General features: G+C 57.0%; 2 protein-coding genes across 2 annotated transcripts; one reads left to right on the top strand and one right to left on the bottom strand.

Moving 5' to 3' along the window:
• Nucleotides 1-897: 897 nt before the first annotated feature.
• Nucleotides 898-11,997, top strand: Lingo3 (leucine rich repeat and Ig domain containing 3). The gene is made up of 2 exons (XM_021205824.2): nucleotides 898-968; nucleotides 8,636-11,997. Exon 2 carries the CDS (start codon nucleotides 8,687-8,689, stop codon nucleotides 10,454-10,456), a length of 1,770 nt encoding a protein of 589 aa, XP_021061483.1. The 5' UTR covers nucleotides 898-968; nucleotides 8,636-8,686; the 3' UTR covers nucleotides 10,457-11,997.
• A 3,506-nt stretch (nucleotides 11,998-15,503) lies between these two features.
• Nucleotides 15,504-18,070, bottom strand: Oaz1 (ornithine decarboxylase antizyme 1). The gene is given in 6 exon segments (XM_021204823.2): nucleotides 15,504-15,922; nucleotides 15,995-16,080; nucleotides 16,158-16,330; nucleotides 16,408-16,494; nucleotides 16,496-16,553; nucleotides 17,857-18,070. Coding segments are annotated over 6 exon segments (684 nt in total). The 5' UTR covers nucleotides 18,003-18,070; the 3' UTR covers nucleotides 15,504-15,788.
• Nucleotides 18,071-18,323: the final 253 nt, after the last annotated feature.

Raw genomic sequence — 18,323 nt, 5'->3', positions numbered from 1 at the left:
CTTTCTGCTTAGGCTGCCTCCTGCCAGGGAGCACTGTGTTCCCAGCCTCAGAAGGGGGAACTCACTCTGTAGACCAGGCTAGCCTCAAACTCAGAGCTCCACCTACCTCTGCCTCCCAAGTGCTGGGATTTGGGCTAAGATTTATCTTATTTTTAACTCTGCATTGCATACAGGAGCTCACAAACCAGAAGGTGGCCTCAGGTCCCCTGGAACTGGAGTCACAGATGGTTGTGAGTTGCTATGTGGGTGCTGGGACCCGAATCCTCAGTCCTCAGCAAGAGCAGCCAGTGATCTGGCTGCTGAGCCTTCTCTCTGACTCCTCCTCTTATGTCTGGGTTCTCTCCATGTCCCCTATGTAATGTATGCATCCATCTAAGAACCACACTAGGATGTATGTGCCAAAGTGCACAGCACAGCCCCAGGCACATGGGAGAGGACCGGATGGCGGCAGCCACAGCTGCGGCTGGCGGCTGGAGTAAGGCTGGCAGTGGAGCAGTGAGGAGCCAAGGTGGGCTCTGGGACTCACTGAGGAGCAAGGCCACCAGGACTTGGCAGAGCCTGTGCGGTACAGTGCAGATGATGGAGGCCTGTCCTGGGAAGGAGGGAGGGGACTGCGGAGAGTTGGCAATTTCCAGAACGTTCCAACGGGACAACCTGGGGGTCCCCCAAGCACTTCTCGGTACTCAGTGTCTGCGGAGGCCCTGAGGACAGGGATGTGCTAGGCACGCGGGGTACCCGGGTGCTGCGTCCCCATCTGCCCCAGAACTGCTCCAACACGTGTTGTCGCGCGCGCCCCTTGCAGCTCGCGCGCACCCTGGCCATGCGCACGGGGATGCGCGGCGGGGACGCGCACGGCAGAGCCCGGGAGGTGGCGGTGGCGGTGGCGGCGGCGGTGGCGGTGGCGGCCGTGGCGGCGGCGGTGGCGGCTCCGAGCAGCCCCTCGCGCCGTCCGAGGAGGAGCCGCCCAGGTGAGTGACAGCGCTGCAGTCCGGGGACCCCTCCAGGCCCCCCACGCGCGCTCCTTTCTGCACCCCCCGGGGAAACTTCAGGGTCCACCCCGCCTCCAGAGATGCAGAGCCTAGGGGATCGAGGGGCACATGTGGAGGAGCATCCTGGGGGACGTGGAGTGGTGATGCGCACTGCGGCAGGGGGACACCCGGTATGGAGCCGCGGCTGGGTGCCCTGAGATCCCCCCCCCCGCCAGCCAGTGCAGGGCGATGCGCTCGAGGTGAATTGGGGGGGGGGTTGTCTACACGCGGGACTCACACATTTTGGGGGTCTTGATCCCGTGGGGAAGGACTGGGGTGTTGGGCAGAGCCCCCCACTGGGCCACTGGGCAGGTCTGTGTCCCAGTAGCGGCCACAGTGGTGGGGGCGTCTGTCCATCCCATCCCGCAGGCCAGGCCTGGTGTCCCCTGGGCATTGGGCCTGACCAGGCAGGCCACTGGGCCCCATTCAACAAGTTGAGAGCCTCAGAGCTTGGGTTCCAGTTGGACACGGTGCAGTGTTCCTACCCCACCTTATAATCAAGGGCTCCTAACACCAGAGTCCCCAAGACACAGGTGTCCCTCCTCCCAGTGGGGAGTACTCAGAACTTGGGGATCTGGTGCATTTGGGAAGCTGTATCGGTGCCAGGAGGCATCTTGATCTGTGTGGCTGGGAACCCAGAGCCCAAGCAGGGCCTGAGACCCTGTGGCTCCTGATGGCTTGGTGGGTGGGTGGGGCATCTGATGCCTGCCTTTGGTGACAGGGAGAGGCTATTAGGGCTTGGAACTTGGAGACTTTTAGCAAGAACAGAGTTATCAGGCTGAGGGTAACCCAGGAGGGCTCCCTGGAGGAGGCACTGGGCTACAAAGGTTGTAAGAAGGGTGTTAAGAGGTGAATGACATGAGGTAGAGAGGCTCAGGTTGGAATCAACACCCCTCGGGGACTTGAGGGTTCAAAGAGCTCAGCCCTGGTCCCTTCACCTCTGAGCTGCACGGGAGGCTTAGAATAGTGTCGTTCACCACGGCTGTCCCTCTGACACAGACACCCAGATGATGTGGGACGAGAGGAAGAAGACACCCAAGACGGGTGGGAGGCTCAGCGGGGGGGTCCCCTCAGCTTCCTAATTGCTCTTCTGTCCCTGGTTCCTCCCTACAAGTGACACCCATCCAGGCAACCTCCTCCTCCCGGGTGTCAAGTCCCGATCCACCCAGGTCCTGGCATTGCACCAGGGCAGCTAGTTGAAGAGTCCCTTTGTCAGCTCCCACCTGAGCAGCACGCATGCGCGTCCGGCCTCAGTGTTCCCATCTGTAGAGTGGGGGTGGCCGCTGCCATCCACCCCCAGTTGCAGCCAGGCATGTGATCGTGCCTGAAGGGTGGGAGCATACAAGGTCCCAAAGCTAAGGTTTTTGTGCCTCTTCCCCCCCCCCCCGGGCACTCCTGACTCACTTGCAGCTCACCAGGTAGGAAGCCTTTTAGAACTCTTTCCCAGCTACTGCGCTCGCTCACTCACTCACTCACTCACTCGTTCGTTCGTCAGTGTGGGCAGCCCGGGTGAGCCGCCCACTGCCTCCCATGTCAGTCTTGAGCTTGAGAACAAAGAGGAGTTAGGATTTAGTAAAAACAGAGCTGGCGTGAGAGTTGATTTCTAATGCTCACAGGTGAGTGAGCTGGGGTCCCCTCCATACAGACACCCAGATGATGTGGTGCGGGAAGAAGAAGGCACCCAGGACCCCAGGACGGGGTGGGAGGCTCAGAGGTGGTCCCCTCAGCTTCCTAGTTGCTCTTCTGTCCATAGTTCCTTCCTACAACTGACACCCCAACCTGGCAACGACCTTCCCCCAGGAGGTCAAGCCCCGATCCCCAGGTCTCCTTCCCCTCCCATGAATACCACCATTTCTCTTCTGGGGAGGCTCGGGGGGGGGCAGCAGATGAGGAGCAGGCACAACATATATTGGGGATTAAGTGTTTGCCAGTCTACAACCTTCCTCTCCCTCACTGCTGTGGTGGGCGGTGGGGAGCCCACTCCTCCCCTCAGGCATAGGCTATTAAGGAAATTGGGTCAGGAGCCCCCCGCCCCCCAAAACAGTGGCCAGGGACCCATGGCAGATGGAGGCTAATTAGGCCTTAATGAATTGTCATGGATTAAAGGCCCAGGAGGGCTGAGATCTAGGACGGAGAATGTACCAGCCCTGGAGGTGGGGGCTGGGAGAGTGTTCCCAAAAGTATCCCTCAGAGAGGGGGTGCTGTGTGGGGGTGTGCCAGGCCTGTCCTCACCCCACTTTATTCCTATACTCTTATTGTGGTGAGGGGACCCAGGGGTGAAGGACAGGAGGCCACTGAAGCCTGTCACCCCCAGCCCACGGGTTCACCTTTCCAGGACAGGGCCTCAGTATCTCACTGCCTAGGGGGACCCAGGATTGCACAGCAGTACTCTGCCTCCCCTTGGGCTTCTTTGTCTGTAGCCAGAGAGTTCAGAGGCTGGGAGGAGAGGTCTCTGTTTTCCAGACTGTCCAATGGGTGTAGGCCTTGGGGACCTTTAGCTGATCCCTACAGTGTGGCTTTGGCAGGTGTTAGACCTCAGAGCGGGGAGAAAAACCATCCTTCTATCAACAGGAAAGAGCGCCTGGCTGCCAGGCCACATGCCCCTCCCTCCTCCAAACCACGGTGGCTCTGGGCAAGAGTTTCCCAGCTGCTGGAAGAAGCCACTACCTGCCACATGCACACACTCCCTCCTAAGGCTGGCCCAGGGGACATCCCCAGAAGTGTCATGGTGTGGAGGTCCCACAGGCCTTAGCTCATGGCCCCTCTTCCCTCCGTGGATCCAGGATCACAAGATCTAGGAGTCTTTCTGCCTCACCTTCCTGCCTGTTGCCTTCCCACAACTCCAAGGTGACACTGGGCCCCCGAGAATCCAGGACAGTCCTCAGCTTGGGCCCATCAGCAGTGTCCTGTCTACCCAGGAGGTGACCAATCCCCACCAATGGTCCCATTTCCATTAAGACCGAGGTCAGCAGCAGGCATACAGCAGGTGTCCACTTAATGCTTGTTGAGTGAATGAATGAATGAATGAATGAATGAGAGTGAGTTGGAGACCTGCTCCTAAGCAAGGCAGCACCTGGTAGAAGCATCTAGAAGCAGGCCAGTCAGAGGACAGCACCCTAGCCCTGGGGTCCTGTTTGGCCTTCTGCAAACTGGGAAGCTGAGGCTGGTGAGAAATGAACAGTTTTCTGCCCACAGAGACTTGGTTGAGCAGACCCTGACCTTGGGCGTCTGGACTATGTGTGTGCACAAATGTGAACACAGCCCTGGAGGGTAGAGGATAACTGGTGGGAGTCGGATCCTCTCTAGTACCGTGTGGATGCAGGGATGGAACTCAGGCAGGCAGGCATGGCGGTGAGCGATTCATAAAGCATATGTGACCGGCTGCTCTCCGGCTCTGTATCTCTCCGTGGCTCCCTATTGTCCCAGGCTGAGTGGGAATACCTTTGCTCCACCCATGCATGGGACAGGGTGTCCCGATCCCTCGGTGCCACCCTTCACCATCCTGTAGCCCTGAACTCGCTCTCCTCTGGAAGGTTTTCCAAACCTTCAGTTCATTAATTTGTCCGTATATTTTATGTCTGCTCACCCTCAGGGAACTACAGGGACACAGTAGGCCACCTGGTGTGGGAATCCCATGATAGCAAGTGTCCAGAATGGGAGAATCAGATGTGGACTTGTGGGTAACAGGGGGCTGGAGAGTGGGCAGGGTGAGGGAGGTCTGAGGTAGAGGCTTTTGTCATCTGAGAGTGTACTTAGAGACCCTGCGGTCCGCGTGAAATCATGGACCCCATCCCAGGGTGACCTGAGTTATGGGTTGGGAGGACAGTGACTGGGCAAACTGGACCCTGCAATCAGGTCCTGCCAAGGCCACTGCGGTGGCTTCTCATGCATATTAATGAGTCGTGTCCTTGAAGTCTTAGGCTTGGCTCTTCCTTCCACGGAGTCCATACTGGGCTTGCCAGACCCCTGAAGCCCACCGAGAGCCACCTCAGTGGTGGTGGCATGAACCAGCCCAGGCAGCCCAGCACCGAGGGTTCCATGGTGGTGGAGTGAGAGAGAAGCCAGAAGGTTCTAGATTCTGCTACGTGAGGCAGCGATCCTATGGTCAGGTGCACAGCCTCAGAGGGGCCTTTGGATCAAGTTTCCCTTTTAGCCGAGCAATGATGGCGCACGCCTTTGATGCCAGCACTTGGGAGGCAGAGGTAGGCAGGTTTCTGAGTTTGAGGCTAAACAAGTGCTCCACCCCTGACCACGCCCCCAGACCGAGGGGGGGGCATTCCAAGGGGACTCCACTCATGAGCCACACTGCAGCTTTCTCTTCCTGTTTTTCTCTCTTCTTCTTCTTCTTCTTTTTTTTTTTTAATTTTAATTTTTAAAACTCATCTGGGGTATGGGTTTTTGTTTTGGGTGTTTTGTTTGTTTGTTTGTTTGAGACAGGGTTTCTCTGTGTAGCTCTGGCTGTCCTAGAACTCACTCTGTAGACCAGGCTCACAGAGATCTGCCTGCCTCTGCCTCCCAAGTGCTAGAATTAAAGATGTGAGCCATCATGACTGGCTAATTATCCCCAGATTTATATATTTATTTTATATGTACAGTATGTTGCCTGCATGTCTGACTGTGCATCGCATGTGTGTAGTGTCCCAGGAAACCAGAAGAAGGTGTCAGATCCCCTGGAAATAGAGTCTCAGGGTTTGTGGGCTGCCACGTGGGTGCTAGGAAACAAACCCATCAGAGCCGGCAGAGCTCTGACCACAGAGCTGCCCCCTCAGACTCCTTTCCCGTTTTTTTTTTTTTTATTTTGAGAGAGGGTCTAAGTTTCAGGTTGTCCTAAAATCCTCCTGCCTGAGCTTCTGGGACAATGGTGTAACAGGTGTGTGCTGCCGCTCCCAGCACGTCTAGGAAGTCTCTATTTGACGGAGGTAGCTACCAGCACCTGGTGGGGTGTCAGTGGGAATAGAGAAAAGCACCCCCTTTTCTTGGCTCTCTGTCCCTGGAGGTGGATTGAGAGGAGCCCAGGGCAACTCACATGACACAAGGCCAACAAATGACTAGCCAGTTCTACTGCCTTTCCTTTGTCAGCCCTTGGGAGGCTGAGGCAGGAGGATTGCTGACAGATTGAGACCTGCCTGAGCTCTGGTGTGGCAAAGTCTACAGCAAGAACAAAAAAGCCACACAGTAGTCCAGTCTTCCGTGGGAGAGACACTCAACCAAGAGCCAGGACCCAGAGAGATGGCTTTGTGAGTCACCCTCCCCCAAGGCCACCGGGCAAGAGAGGGGACAGAGAAACCAGCCTACCCAGCCACCTCAGTTCCCAGTGCCCTGGACAACCTCTCCCTGCCTGCGTTCTTCAACACAGGGGCCAGTGATCGCCTTCGACCCTACAGCCATGCTCAGGCTCCTAGTACTCCTGCCGGGGCATCCACTGTCCCTCTCACTGAGAAAACCCATGGGGGCGGGTCTCCACGTTCCCACCCTGACATGCCACGGTCAGCAAACACCCGAAAGGGGCAGGTGAGGTCCTACAGGCACACAACAAGAAGGGTCAGGGTCCAAGCTGAAAGCTGGCAGTGGCTTCAGACAGCTGCCCTCTCTTCCCCCTCCCACCCCACCCCTGCAGCGTTTCCATCACCCTGCAGAGGAGATGACAGGGCCCGGCCAGCCAGGAGGGGTTAGAGTTGAAAAACTAGGTCACCCTTTGAGTGGCCCCTGCTGAGCTGGCTCAAGAGATCTGCTGTCCCTGCCCAGTGGAGTAATTATAGAGAGAGCACTTGCCGGTAGCGCCCTGGAGGGATCTGGTGGCTGAGGTTTGAAGAGCCAGGGCCAGAGAGAGTGCAGGGGCCTTCAGCATCAGCCAGGGAGGTGGCGGTGGTTCAGTGGCAGCCACCTAGAGACACTTGACCTATCTGTACTAGGCACTTTCTGCCAGACCTAGCTGGTCTTTTCTGAACCTAGGGACTCTGGAGGCAGAAACAAAGATCAGGTGTTTAAGACCACCTACATAGATGGTTCCAGGCCTTTCTGAGCTACCTGAAGCCCCACTTCAAAAAAACAAAAACAAAAACAAAAACAAAAAAACAACACGTGCAGCAAAGTCCGCGAGGTGCTCTGGTTCAAGGACTAAGCACTGTGTAGCTTGTAGGACGCTGTGATGGCGATGGCTCAGTCATGAGGTGCTGTTGCACAAGCCAGAAGATCCGAGTTCAAATCCTCACAGAGAAGCTGGCACGAGGGCACACTCCTGTATTTCAGTGTTGAAGAAGTAGGAGGACCCCTGGGGCTCGTGGCTGAATCAACTGACTTCAGGTCCCACGGACAGACCTTGTCTCAAGAGACAAGGTTGAGGGTGACTGCAGAGGACTTCACCTCTGGGCTCCACACAGGTGAACACAGCACAAAAAGACAGAAAGTGAAAACAGGATTCAAAGGAGGGACTCCACCCCTGACCACGTCTCCTGCCCCTTACTGGGGGATTCTACAGGAGCTCCACGCTTGGCCACACCCCTAGCTCCCTCACTGGGGGATCCTAGGCAGGGCTCCACCCATGACCACGCCCCCAGCCCCCTCACAGGGGGATTCCGGGCAGGGGCTCTCCTTCACACCTGTGCCTTCCAGTGTCTCCTCACAAGCCTGGCATACTCAATTGCCAGGGCTGCCAGTGTGCTCGGTGCCGGTAGGGTAGTCTTGCCTGGGGGGCTTCAGCTGTTAACATGCCATAAATAGCTGCCTGACAGATGGGAAGCTATGTTGCAAAAGAGGCCAGGCAGCTCAGTCCAGCTGTCCCTCTGCCACCTCGACCCCTGGGTCTGGGCTACTGTCAGGCTGCCTGAAAGAAACACTGGTCCAGTCTAGTCAGGCTGGCACTGCAAGATGTCTTAGCCCCCTGCCCACTCTCGTCCCCAGTCCCCACCAGTAGCTTCATTAGCCTTCATTCCAGTCTTAGGGCATCTGGCTATTCCTCCGTCCTAGCTAGAGTATCTATCTCACAGCCACTGAGGGTCATCACGACTCACCAATTGGGTCTCTGCAGAAGGGGAGTTGTCCTCTGTCACAGTACCAGACTCCAGACAACCAAACTCAACAGTGTTTACTAAGCCTGGCCCCTCTGAGGTGCCAGGCAGGAATCTTCCCGTTTCTCGTTTCTCAGGTTGCAGTTGTCTGAGCAGTCTGCTTTATCTCCCAGCTTTGCCTCCATCTTCAAGGGTAGCCTCAGCTACTTACCAGACTGGTTTGAGGCCAGCCTGAGCTACAAGGGAACTTGTTTTAAACTTCGTCCATCTGTTCTGGTGTTTCATGGAGTCCCACTATGTGGCCTTCCGGTCCACATGGTCTCAGTGACCACTACATGGTCTCTCACTGAGCACAGTGTCCTCAAGGGTCCGGCAGATGTGTGTCAGAGCCTCGCTCCCTTTCATGGCTGAATAATACTCCAACGTGGATGACCCACACTTTTTCTGCTGTCTGTCCTTGGGCCCTTGGTTTTTATCATGTGTACCGTCATTGTGGGCATCTGTGTCGAGATTTGCTGGGTGTGCTATCATGGGTCAGCGTCCTCGTGTCTAGCTGGGCACCGTGGACACTGATGTAGTCTATCCCTCTTCCCATTCCAGCTGTCCTGGACTATGCTGGCGGGGCCCTAGGCACCTTGCACACCTTGCATCATGACCTGCTGGCTGCACATGCTGGGCCTGCACTTGCTGCTGCTGCCCACAGCGCCCCTGGCCGCAGGCTGCCCCGCACGCTGCGAGTGCTCCGCGTCCACCCGCACTGTGGCCTGCGGGCGCCGCCGGCTGACCGCCATCCCGGAGGGCATCCCGGCCGAGACGCGGATGCTGGAGCTGAGCCGCAATCGCATCCGCTGTCTGAACCCTGGGGACCTGGCCTCGCTGCCCACCCTGGAGGAGCTGGACCTCAACCATAACGTGATTGCCCACGTGGAGCCTGGGGCCTTCGCCAACCTGCCCCGCCTGCGCGTCCTGCGTCTCCGTGGCAACCAGCTGAAGCTCATCCCGCCAGGCGTGTTCACGCATCTGGACAGCCTCACGCTGCTGGACCTGAGCGAGAACAAGCTGGTCATCCTGCTGGATTTCAGCTTCCAGGACCTGCGCAGCCTGCAGCGGCTGGAGGTGGGCGACAATGACCTGGTGTTCATCTCCCGCAGGGCCTTCGCGGGGCTGCTGGGGCTGGCCGAGCTCACGCTGGAGCGCTGCAATCTCACATCACTGTCCCCAGAGTCGCTGGGTCACCTGCGGGGCTTGGGCGCTCTGCGCCTGCGCCACCTGGCCATCGCTGCCCTGGAGGACCAGAATTTCCAGAAGCTTCCGGGACTCTCGCATCTGGAGATCGACAACTGGCCGCTGCTGGAGGAGGTGGCCCCGGGCAGCCTGCGTGGGCTGAACCTCACATCGCTGTCCATCACGCACACCAACATCACGGCTGTACCGGCCGCCGCGCTGCGACAGCAGGCCCACCTCACGTGCCTCAACCTGTCGCACAACCCCATCAGCATGGTGCCACGCGGCTCCTTCAGAGACCTGGTGCGCCTGCGTGAGCTGCACCTAGCAGGAGCCCTGCTGGCCATCATCGAGCCGCAGGCCTTCGTGGGGCTGCGACAGATCCGCCTGCTCAACCTCTCGGACAACCTGCTGTCCACGCTGGAGGAGAACACGTTCCACTCGGTGAACACGCTCGAGACACTGCGCGTGGACGGCAACCCGCTGGCCTGCGACTGTCGCTTGCTGTGGATCGTGCAGAGGCGGAAGACCCTGAACTTCGACGGCAGACTCCCCGCCTGCGCCACCCCCGCCGAGGTGCGCGGCGATGCCCTGCACAATCTCCCCGACTCTGTGCTCTTCGAGTACTTCGTGTGCCGCAAGCCCAAGATCCGGGAGAGGCGGCTGCAGCATGTGACCGCCACCGAGGGCGACGACGTGCGCTTTCTGTGCCGCGCTGAGGGTGAGCCCGCGCCCACGGTGGCCTGGGTGACCCCCCAGCACCAGTCGGTTACGGCTGCTAGCCGGGGCCGGGCACGCGTGCTGCCTGGGGGCACCCTGGCCATCGCGGACACGCGGCCCCAGGACAGTGGCACCTACACGTGTGTGGCCAGCAACGCCGGGGGTAACGACACTTATTTCGCCACCTTGACCGTCCATCCGGCCGCCAACCGGACCCAGGGCGATGGGCACAACGAGACCCAGGTGGGCGTCCGGTTCCCACTGGACCTCACCACCATTCTTGTGTCCACCGCCATGGGGTGCATCACCTTCCTGGGCGTGGTCCTCTTCTGCTTTCTGCTGCTGTTTGTGTGGAGCCGTGGCCGCGGACAGCACAAGAATAACTTTTCTGTGGAATATTCCTTCCGCAAGGTGGATGGTCCGGCGGCTGCGGCTGGCCAGGGTGGCGCGCGCAAGTTCAACATGAAGATGATCTGAGCCAATCCCACGGTGAGCTGTGGGAGCAGGACCGTTCAAACCTCCGTCCAGTCCCAGATAATTTCCACCTATGCATATTTTTCCCAGGGGGTAGGCATGGAGGTGGCCGCAAGTCAACTCACAAGCAGAACTTCCTCATTTTTGTAGACATCTGCGGGACTGTTTTTGAGCAGATCACATCTTTTGCAGTTCCTGAAGTATTTTCTAAGGGTTTCAACCTGTCTTTCCCACTCTCTGCTGTGGCTGCTGTGCTGGGACCCAAAGTGACTGGGGACACTCAGGGACCACAGTTTCTTATGCAGATGCAGGCTGTGCCCCCAAAGTCCTGTGTCCTCCCTGTGCCCTTACTCAGAAGTCACGTCCCCAGATGCCTGGGGACACAGGACGCACCGTGCTTGCAGTGGCTGTCTCCTCCTCCGCTCATTGTGATCTGTGTCTCACACAAGGCCCAGGACTGCAGTAGGGACCTGGGAATCCACCGGCCCAGCTCCTGTCCACCCACCGCTGCTCGGGTACCCAGGGCTACCCCAGATCCTGCAGAGAGGCTCACAATCACCTTGGGAGCCCTGTCCCCGCCACTTTCCATCTCACCAGGAACTTCAGGCCCAGGAGGCCACCTGCCAGGAGAAGCCATGTCCCCATGTCCCCTAGAGGTCCCTCCACCCTGCCTTGCCATGCTGGACATCTGCTTGCAGGAGGGATAGCTGCTCTGGGTCCTAGGAGTGTCTCTCAGGCCACTACATCCTCTCTGCTGCTCTGCAGGGAAAGTGGACTGTTGCAGGGGTGAACAGGCAGGGCCAGTTGATTGTGACAGGGCCAGGTCATGATCCACTAGCCTACCCCATCTAAGTTCCTCCCCAGTGTCACCTCTGCCCGGTCACAGTTAGGACACTGTTGAAAGAGGGGACAGAGGGCACTTTGTGGGACTTGGCCAACTGACCCCCTGGACCAATGTGGTAAGACAGGCTGCTGCTCTCTTCCCACCCGTCTGTGGTCCACTGGGACCCTGTGTCTTCCTTTACAGAGCAAGTCTGAGCCTGTAGCCTTCACCCTGTGTGCCCTAATGATTGTGTCCTGAGAGGAAGGAGGCAACCTAACGCCATGAAAGACCCAGCTCAAGCTTGGCTAGTCTGAACTGGGCTGGGGACACGGAGACCCTCTGGTCCTACCCCCCTCCCCATCACATACAAACTGATGATCGACAGGACACGAGTGACTGGGACCCCCCCTCCCATCACATACAAACTGATCGACAGGACACGAGTGACTGTGTAGGCTGGCATTTTCAGACTATCCCTGAGCCTAACAAGATCGACCTCTTTGTCCTGGACTGTCCACTTAGCCCCTGTTGCTATGGCAACCCCAGGGCCCTCAAAACAACAACCAACGAAATCCAAGTGCCTTTAGAGTTATTAAAAGACAGAAGGGGTGCACTCCCGGCAGGGTTAAGAGTTCACAAAGTGTCAGTACATTACATTGGGGTTCCCCAGTTCCAACGACCTCTATCCTTACCTGCTGTGTTTGACTGAAATCCAATTAAACAAGCTGATTTAATACAAAAGTCAGACATTTAGGTATTATTCCCATAGGAGGGGTGGGGTGGTTGTTGGAATGGCTGGGTCCCTCCTTTGAGGTTGGGAAGCTGTGTGGCTCTGATAGCCAGGGTGACCTGGGGGAGAAGCTGCTGGTGGCAGAGTCGGTCATGATGGTCACGGTGATGCACAGGGCAGCCCAGCTCCAGCTATGTCACAAACAGGACTTGGGGCTGCAGCTGCAGCTGCGGCTCACCCCCCATGCAGGGGGCCGATTCTATCCCCAGCACCTCAGATACTTGGTGTCACCAGCAGGTGTGTGACAGTGAGGGCAGGGCAGGGCTGGGGAAGCTCACTGAGGACAGCCCATGTGCCCTGTATTAGACAGAGGCACCAGGACTTCCTAAGTGGCCCGCCAGCAGGAACCCAGGAAGCCAAGGCCCGGGCTGTGCTGCCTCAGCTGTATTCTGGAGCACTTGGCTAAAAGACCCCAGCCTGCCTTCTTATCATTTATTACTTGAGCATTTATTTATTTATTTATTTATTTATTTATTTATTTATTTATTTATTTATTTAGTGGTTTTTCGAGACAGGGTTTCTCTGTGTAGCCNTGGCTGTCCTGGAACTCACTTTGTAGACCAGGCTGGCCTCGAACTCAGAAATCCGCCTACCTCTGCCCCCCCCCCCCCNTGCTGGAATTAAAGGCGTGCACCACCCTGCCTGGCTTGACACCTCCTCTTTCAAGGGGGCCTGGGTTGCTGCTACAGACACCTGACCCGCTCAGGGGCTGAGTTCTCTAGGACTGAGCCCTGTGTATATATATATATAGTGGCTCATCTCTCTCTACGTGTGTCCTCCTGGTGCCCCCTGGGCTGGACGTTGTGTCCCAATCCATCTCAGACTGTGATAGATGCTTCTCAGTATCCTGAAAGATGCCTGACATTCCTGTTCCATAGGTAAGAAAAGAAGTCGGAGTGGGCAAGCAGCCCCCCACGATCACACAGCACCAAGGTTCTGCCAGAGTCCAGGTGTCACCTCCATCTCAGAGGGTCCAACCTACCTGTATACATGCACTGTGTATATGTGCCCCCACATCCCCAGGACAGCAAGAGCAACTCTAGTCACCCACAGGTAGTTACTGAAATAGCAGTTCTTTCCTGGCCAGTTCATCCCACCCTCGGCAGGCAGCACTCAGGAGACAGGCTGGAGCAGCTCCCTGGGCCAAGGAAGAAGCCTGGGCACTCACTGTTCTAGGCCAGAAGGCAGATGCTCTACACAGGGGCACTTTATGGTCCAAACAAGAAAACATATTCATTCCCAACTTGTGGTCCAAACCAGTATCCCAGCTATTTGGGAGACTGAGGCAGCCCCACCTAGAATCCTCGGCAAGGGGGTGGGGGCGTGGTCAGAAGTGGAGCTCCCACTTAGAATCCCTAGTGAGGGACTGGAGGTGTGGTCAGGGGAGAGGGCAAGCTTAAAATTCCCTTGCGGAAACTAGGGGTGTGGTCAGGAGTTGGAGGCCCTGCCTAGAATGCACCAATGAGGGGCTGGGGGCGTGACCAGCATGTGAAACCCTGTTTATCAGGAGCACAAGTCAGGGGCTGGAGAGAGCTCAAAGGTGAGGTGCATAGGTTAAGAGCTCAACCAGCTGGAGAGCTGGGTCAGTGGCTAAGAGCACATACAACAGACTTTGGCCCAACACAAGTTGGTTGGCTTACAATGGTCTGTTAACTCCAGCTCCAGCTGCCCATCTCTTCTCAGGCAACTCCACACACATGGCACACACGTACTTGCACATATAAATAAAAAACAATAAAAGTAGCCAGGCATGGTGGTGTTCACCTGTAACCCCAGTACTGTAGAGGCAGAGGCAAGTGGATCTCTGTGGCTATTCTGGTCTACACAGCCAGTTCCATGCCAGCTAGAGTTGCACAATGAGACTGTCTCAAGAAGCAGAGAAGTGAGAGATGGGGGCGGGGGAGGGAGTGAGCGCAGGGTCTTTTGGTTTTGTTGGGGAGGCCGGCAGTCCGGCTGGTCACTTAGCAGCCGCTTTGCTCCTGCTACCCAACGAGGCTACAGGGCATGTGTCTCCGACCACACCTTTTTGGGAGCGTGGCACCTCCCCTGAAAGTGTTCAGGAGGTGACTATCTCCTACCTGAGGTTTCTGAATGAAAAATGTTATTGAGCTCACACAGCGCCCCTGGCCCTCAGACTATCCTCAAGCCTTTTCGGTCTGGGCAGTCCGGCTGTGTAAACCAGGCTAGCGTGGAACTCAAGCCCTCTAGGTACTGGGAAAACAGGCATGGCCTTGTTGGTATTTCTGAGAGGCCATGGTGAGGGAACACTGTCCACTGGGGAACAGGGAGCATGGAGCTGACCTGTCCCACAAGGCTCAACTATCAGGTCCTTGGTTGGTAATATGCCAACCCATCTGGGGTACAACTCCCACAATCTCTGATTGGCGGTGCTCACAGAGCTGAGTTCCTAAGACCCCAGTAGCAGCTGCTTTTGGTGTTACAGTGCGACCATGTTGGCTAAAATCTACCAGGCAACCATACATTACTACTAATTAAAACAAAAAGAGCTGGGGTAGTGGCACTCAGGAGCAGGAAGATCATGAATTCTAGGGCATATTTGGCCACAAAGTAAACTAGCTAAGGCTACCTGAAAAAAAACAGAGAACAAAGAGGATGTGTTGCTGGTCCCTGCTCAGGTCTCCATGAAGATAGGCAGCCATTTCTGTTACAGGACAACAGGATGTGTGACCCTACAGCACCCCCATGTGCACAGGAGGGGAAGATATTCTCAGGTCTGCCTGGCCCCTGCCAGGGTAACCTCAGCCTTCCTACCACCCCCAACACTCCCTACCCAGTTACTTCCACATGCTTCCTATAACCAAGTTCTCCTGGTCTGTCCACTTGTCCCCGAGTTTGTGAGCTCCATGACACACACGAGGCCTGCACACAGTAGGATCTCAGTAGCCTAAAATGACACTATAGTCTTGCCTTAGTCCCTTTCTTGGAGAGAGCTTATTCTGTGTCCTAGTTTCTCAAACACACCACAGCAATGGAGGTGGAGGGGCTTACACAGCAGCAGCTGTGGGCCCTGTCCTGTTCAGACACCCACTGTTCCTGAGCACCCTCAGGGCTCCAATGCTCCCTCAGGCCCATCCCCTGGTTCATCCCATGCTGGCTCTAATCCACTGCAAACAGTAATGCTACATCTTAACTCCTATGCCCTGTCAGCAACCCAGTTCCACCCCTGCACCGCTCCAGTGGGCAAAGCATCCATGTCTATAGCTCAGGTAGCTGAGTACACACAGCTCCTGCCCAGTTTCTCCCCACCCTACCCCCCCCAAAGTCCATGCTGTTCTACCTCAGCCACTTTTAGCCAGTTGCCTGAGGAGCAGTCAGACACCCCAGCCCTACCCCCCACTTAAGCAGAGGCCCAGGAGTGACTGAACCATAGCTAACAGGGGCTCGGCCTAGACCCAGCAGCAGGACACAGACACAGCCAATGAACGAGATCACTTTATTGGATTTGAGCCAGGGGAGGTGACACTATTTTTCCAGACTTCAAAGGAGGCTGCTATAGCACAGGTCACCTGACCATCTTAAACAGCAATAAAAAAGTAAAATAGAAACCTTTATTTAGAATTAAAGCCAACACTTGAGTGTGACAAACACAGCATTCAGCTCGAAGAAGCACCCCGTTAATGGAGTGAGCGTTTATTCTGCACAATCACGACATGGGGACCTAACCCAGGAGAGGGTGCAAGGATACTGGGCGGGGCTGGCACCTAGTCCTCCTCACCCGGGGCCTCTCTCTCCAGAGTGTAGACCATGAAGCAAGCGTCGGGTCTCTTGGGGACGAGGGGATGCCCGGGTCTCACAATCTCAAAGCCAAGAAAGCTGAAGGTTCGGAGTAGGGCGGCTGTGGGGGGACACGGGGTCAGAGCTCAGGTTGCCAGAGAATCCCTCCCCAGGACCCTACAGCAATACCAACCTCTGTCCTCACGGCTCTTGGGGAAGCAGATGAAAACGTGGTCGGCCCGGAGTTGCTCCTCTGCGAACTCTAGGAGAGCTGCAAAACTGAATGAAGCATGGAGTCATTAGCCGCCTGTGCCCAGGCCCCAGATCTCCTACAGCCCCAAGGAGAAGTGGCCTACCTGTCCTTGCTGCCCTCAGGCAGAGGTCCAGCTGGGAGCTCGATGTAGAGGCCACCACCACTCCACACTGCCCTCCAGGTGACCTGCTTGGCCTCCGTGAGCGTGGACTGGATGCTCAGGACCCTGGTCTTGTCGTTAGACGTCGGCTCCTCTGTCACATTCAGCCGCTCGTCCTAGGGGAGCAGGGTTGTCAGGATGGCCAGCTTACTGTACCAGTGACAGGCACCCCGGGCTCTCCACAGGTACTCACGGAGTACAGGATGCTAGCTGAAAGACTGTGATCCCGCTGACTGTTCCCTCGCCCACCTGGGATCTTCAGGGGTGGGTGAGGGACATCAGGAGCACCACCGAGGCCCGGGACCCAGGTTACTACAGCAATTAAGGGCAACCCTAGAACTGCAGGAAACAATGCTCAGGTGGCAGCAGCGGCAATAGTTAAGTGCCCAGGCTTCCCAGGGCTTTCCACTCAAGAGCCATTGAGGACAGTCGACCCAGGCCACCGCCCCTCACCTCTGTGGCTCGGCCCCTTTTGTAGCAAGACAGGGCACCCACCCACAGGGCCTCAGGCAGTGTCATCTCAGCACTGTGGTCCATCCCACTCCATGCTGTCAACCCTCCTTTCATATCAGGTCACTCACTCCTTCCTACCCTCTGGTCAGCAGCTACAAGTGGCCCCAAAGCTCTACCTCACTCACTTCCAGTCAGACAACCCCAAGTCGCCTCTCCTCCCTACTGTCACTCTGCACAGCCTAAATCCAAAGTTCCTTCCACCTCCATCGACGCCCTTCCCAAACTAGTCCCCACTCTGTACCCTTCAAGTGAGACCCTCCCTCCCACCCACTGCAGATTTTTAACTGCCAAGTGGACAAGGGGTTAAGGTCACCTCACATCATACTCACCCCCAACCACAGCCCCTCCATGCCCCCCAAGACAGCTCCGTGAGCCCCCAAACCTGACCACTTTCAAGGTCCTCCTAATCCTGACCCAAGCCCTCCAAAGTATTGGAGCCCTCAACATGCAATCACCAAATTCAACCTAAATCTAACCCCAACCTCCCCACCTATGACTTCCTAAACCGACACAAGCTCCTTTCTCAACACCCCGAATCTGATCCCATACTCTCCCACCATGAAATGAGTCCTCAACATGTACCCAAGTATAGAATAGGATCCCTCCACAACAGCACCCAAAATCCGAGTCGAGCCCCTCTGCATAACGTACGACTTATTACCCGAACGCCCTCCATGTAACCAGACACTTCGCCACCTGACATTAGAACTAGCTCACATATCCGAGACGCAGACCCCAAATTCGAGTCTCCAATCTCTTCCCAGATCCCTCCCCCAAAATCTCAGGCTCAACTCACAAACCCCGAATCCGATTCGAACCCCAAGTCGGATCCTACATTTTCGAGAAATGTTCCCCGTCCTCCAATCAAACCAAACCCTATCCCTCAACCTGAGACTCCCTAATTCCACTCGAATCCCAAATCCGAGTCCGCGACCCGCTCCACAGGCCCCGCCCCGCCCCGCCCCCGGCGCGATGGTGGCCGCCACAAAGGGGCGGATCTCGCGCGGCCGAGACTTATCTGGCGCCGGAGGCCGACCCCGCTCCAGGCCTGCGCGTCCTGCGCTTCCCTCCGGGGCCTACGCGGACGCAGTTTCTGGAAGATTCGCGGCGGCGGGGGCAGGGCTCTCACCTCTCGCTGCTGCAGCCGCCGCGGCTGTGCTGACTAAGAAGCGGCATGGTGCGGCTGGCGTGAAGCGTGGCGCTGCGTTTATCCCCTTCCTTCTCTCTGGCGAAGCAGTGGCTGTTGAGGATCCGCTGCAGGGAGGATTTCACCATCCGGCCGCTGGGGTCCGAAACCAGCAAAAACCTCCGCTGCACTCCCCGCGCCGCCGCCGCTGCTCGCCGTTCGCAAAATGGCGCCGGCGCCGACGCCCACTTTTATATGCGTCGTCGCCGCAGGCCACGCCCCCACACGCAAGCGTCAACGCAGCCGTGTGAGGCGACGGAGGAACGGGGTGGGGCCACAGTGGCAGCTCAGGAAAGACCCAATGCGTCCCACCTACTCCGGCTTCTGATTGGCGAGAGTCAAAAAACAGACAGAAGGTTGCCGTTGATGATTAGCTGGCGATAGGAGAATCCCGGCCCCGCGTGTTTGCA

Source organism: Mus pahari, chromosome 9 (assembly GCF_900095145.1).
Source record: "Mus pahari chromosome 9, PAHARI_EIJ_v1.1, whole genome shotgun sequence".
Lineage (NCBI taxonomy): Eukaryota > Metazoa > Chordata > Mammalia > Rodentia > Muridae > Mus > Mus pahari.
The sequence above is the reverse complement of the archived record's forward strand: the minus strand, read 5'-3'. Positions and strand labels throughout refer to the sequence as shown.

Excerpts from the sequence above, each read along its gene's own strand:
- Lingo3 (XM_021205824.2), top strand. The coding sequence starts at position 8,687 with ATGACCTGCTGGCTGCACATGCTGGGCCTGCACTTGCTGCTGCTGCCC.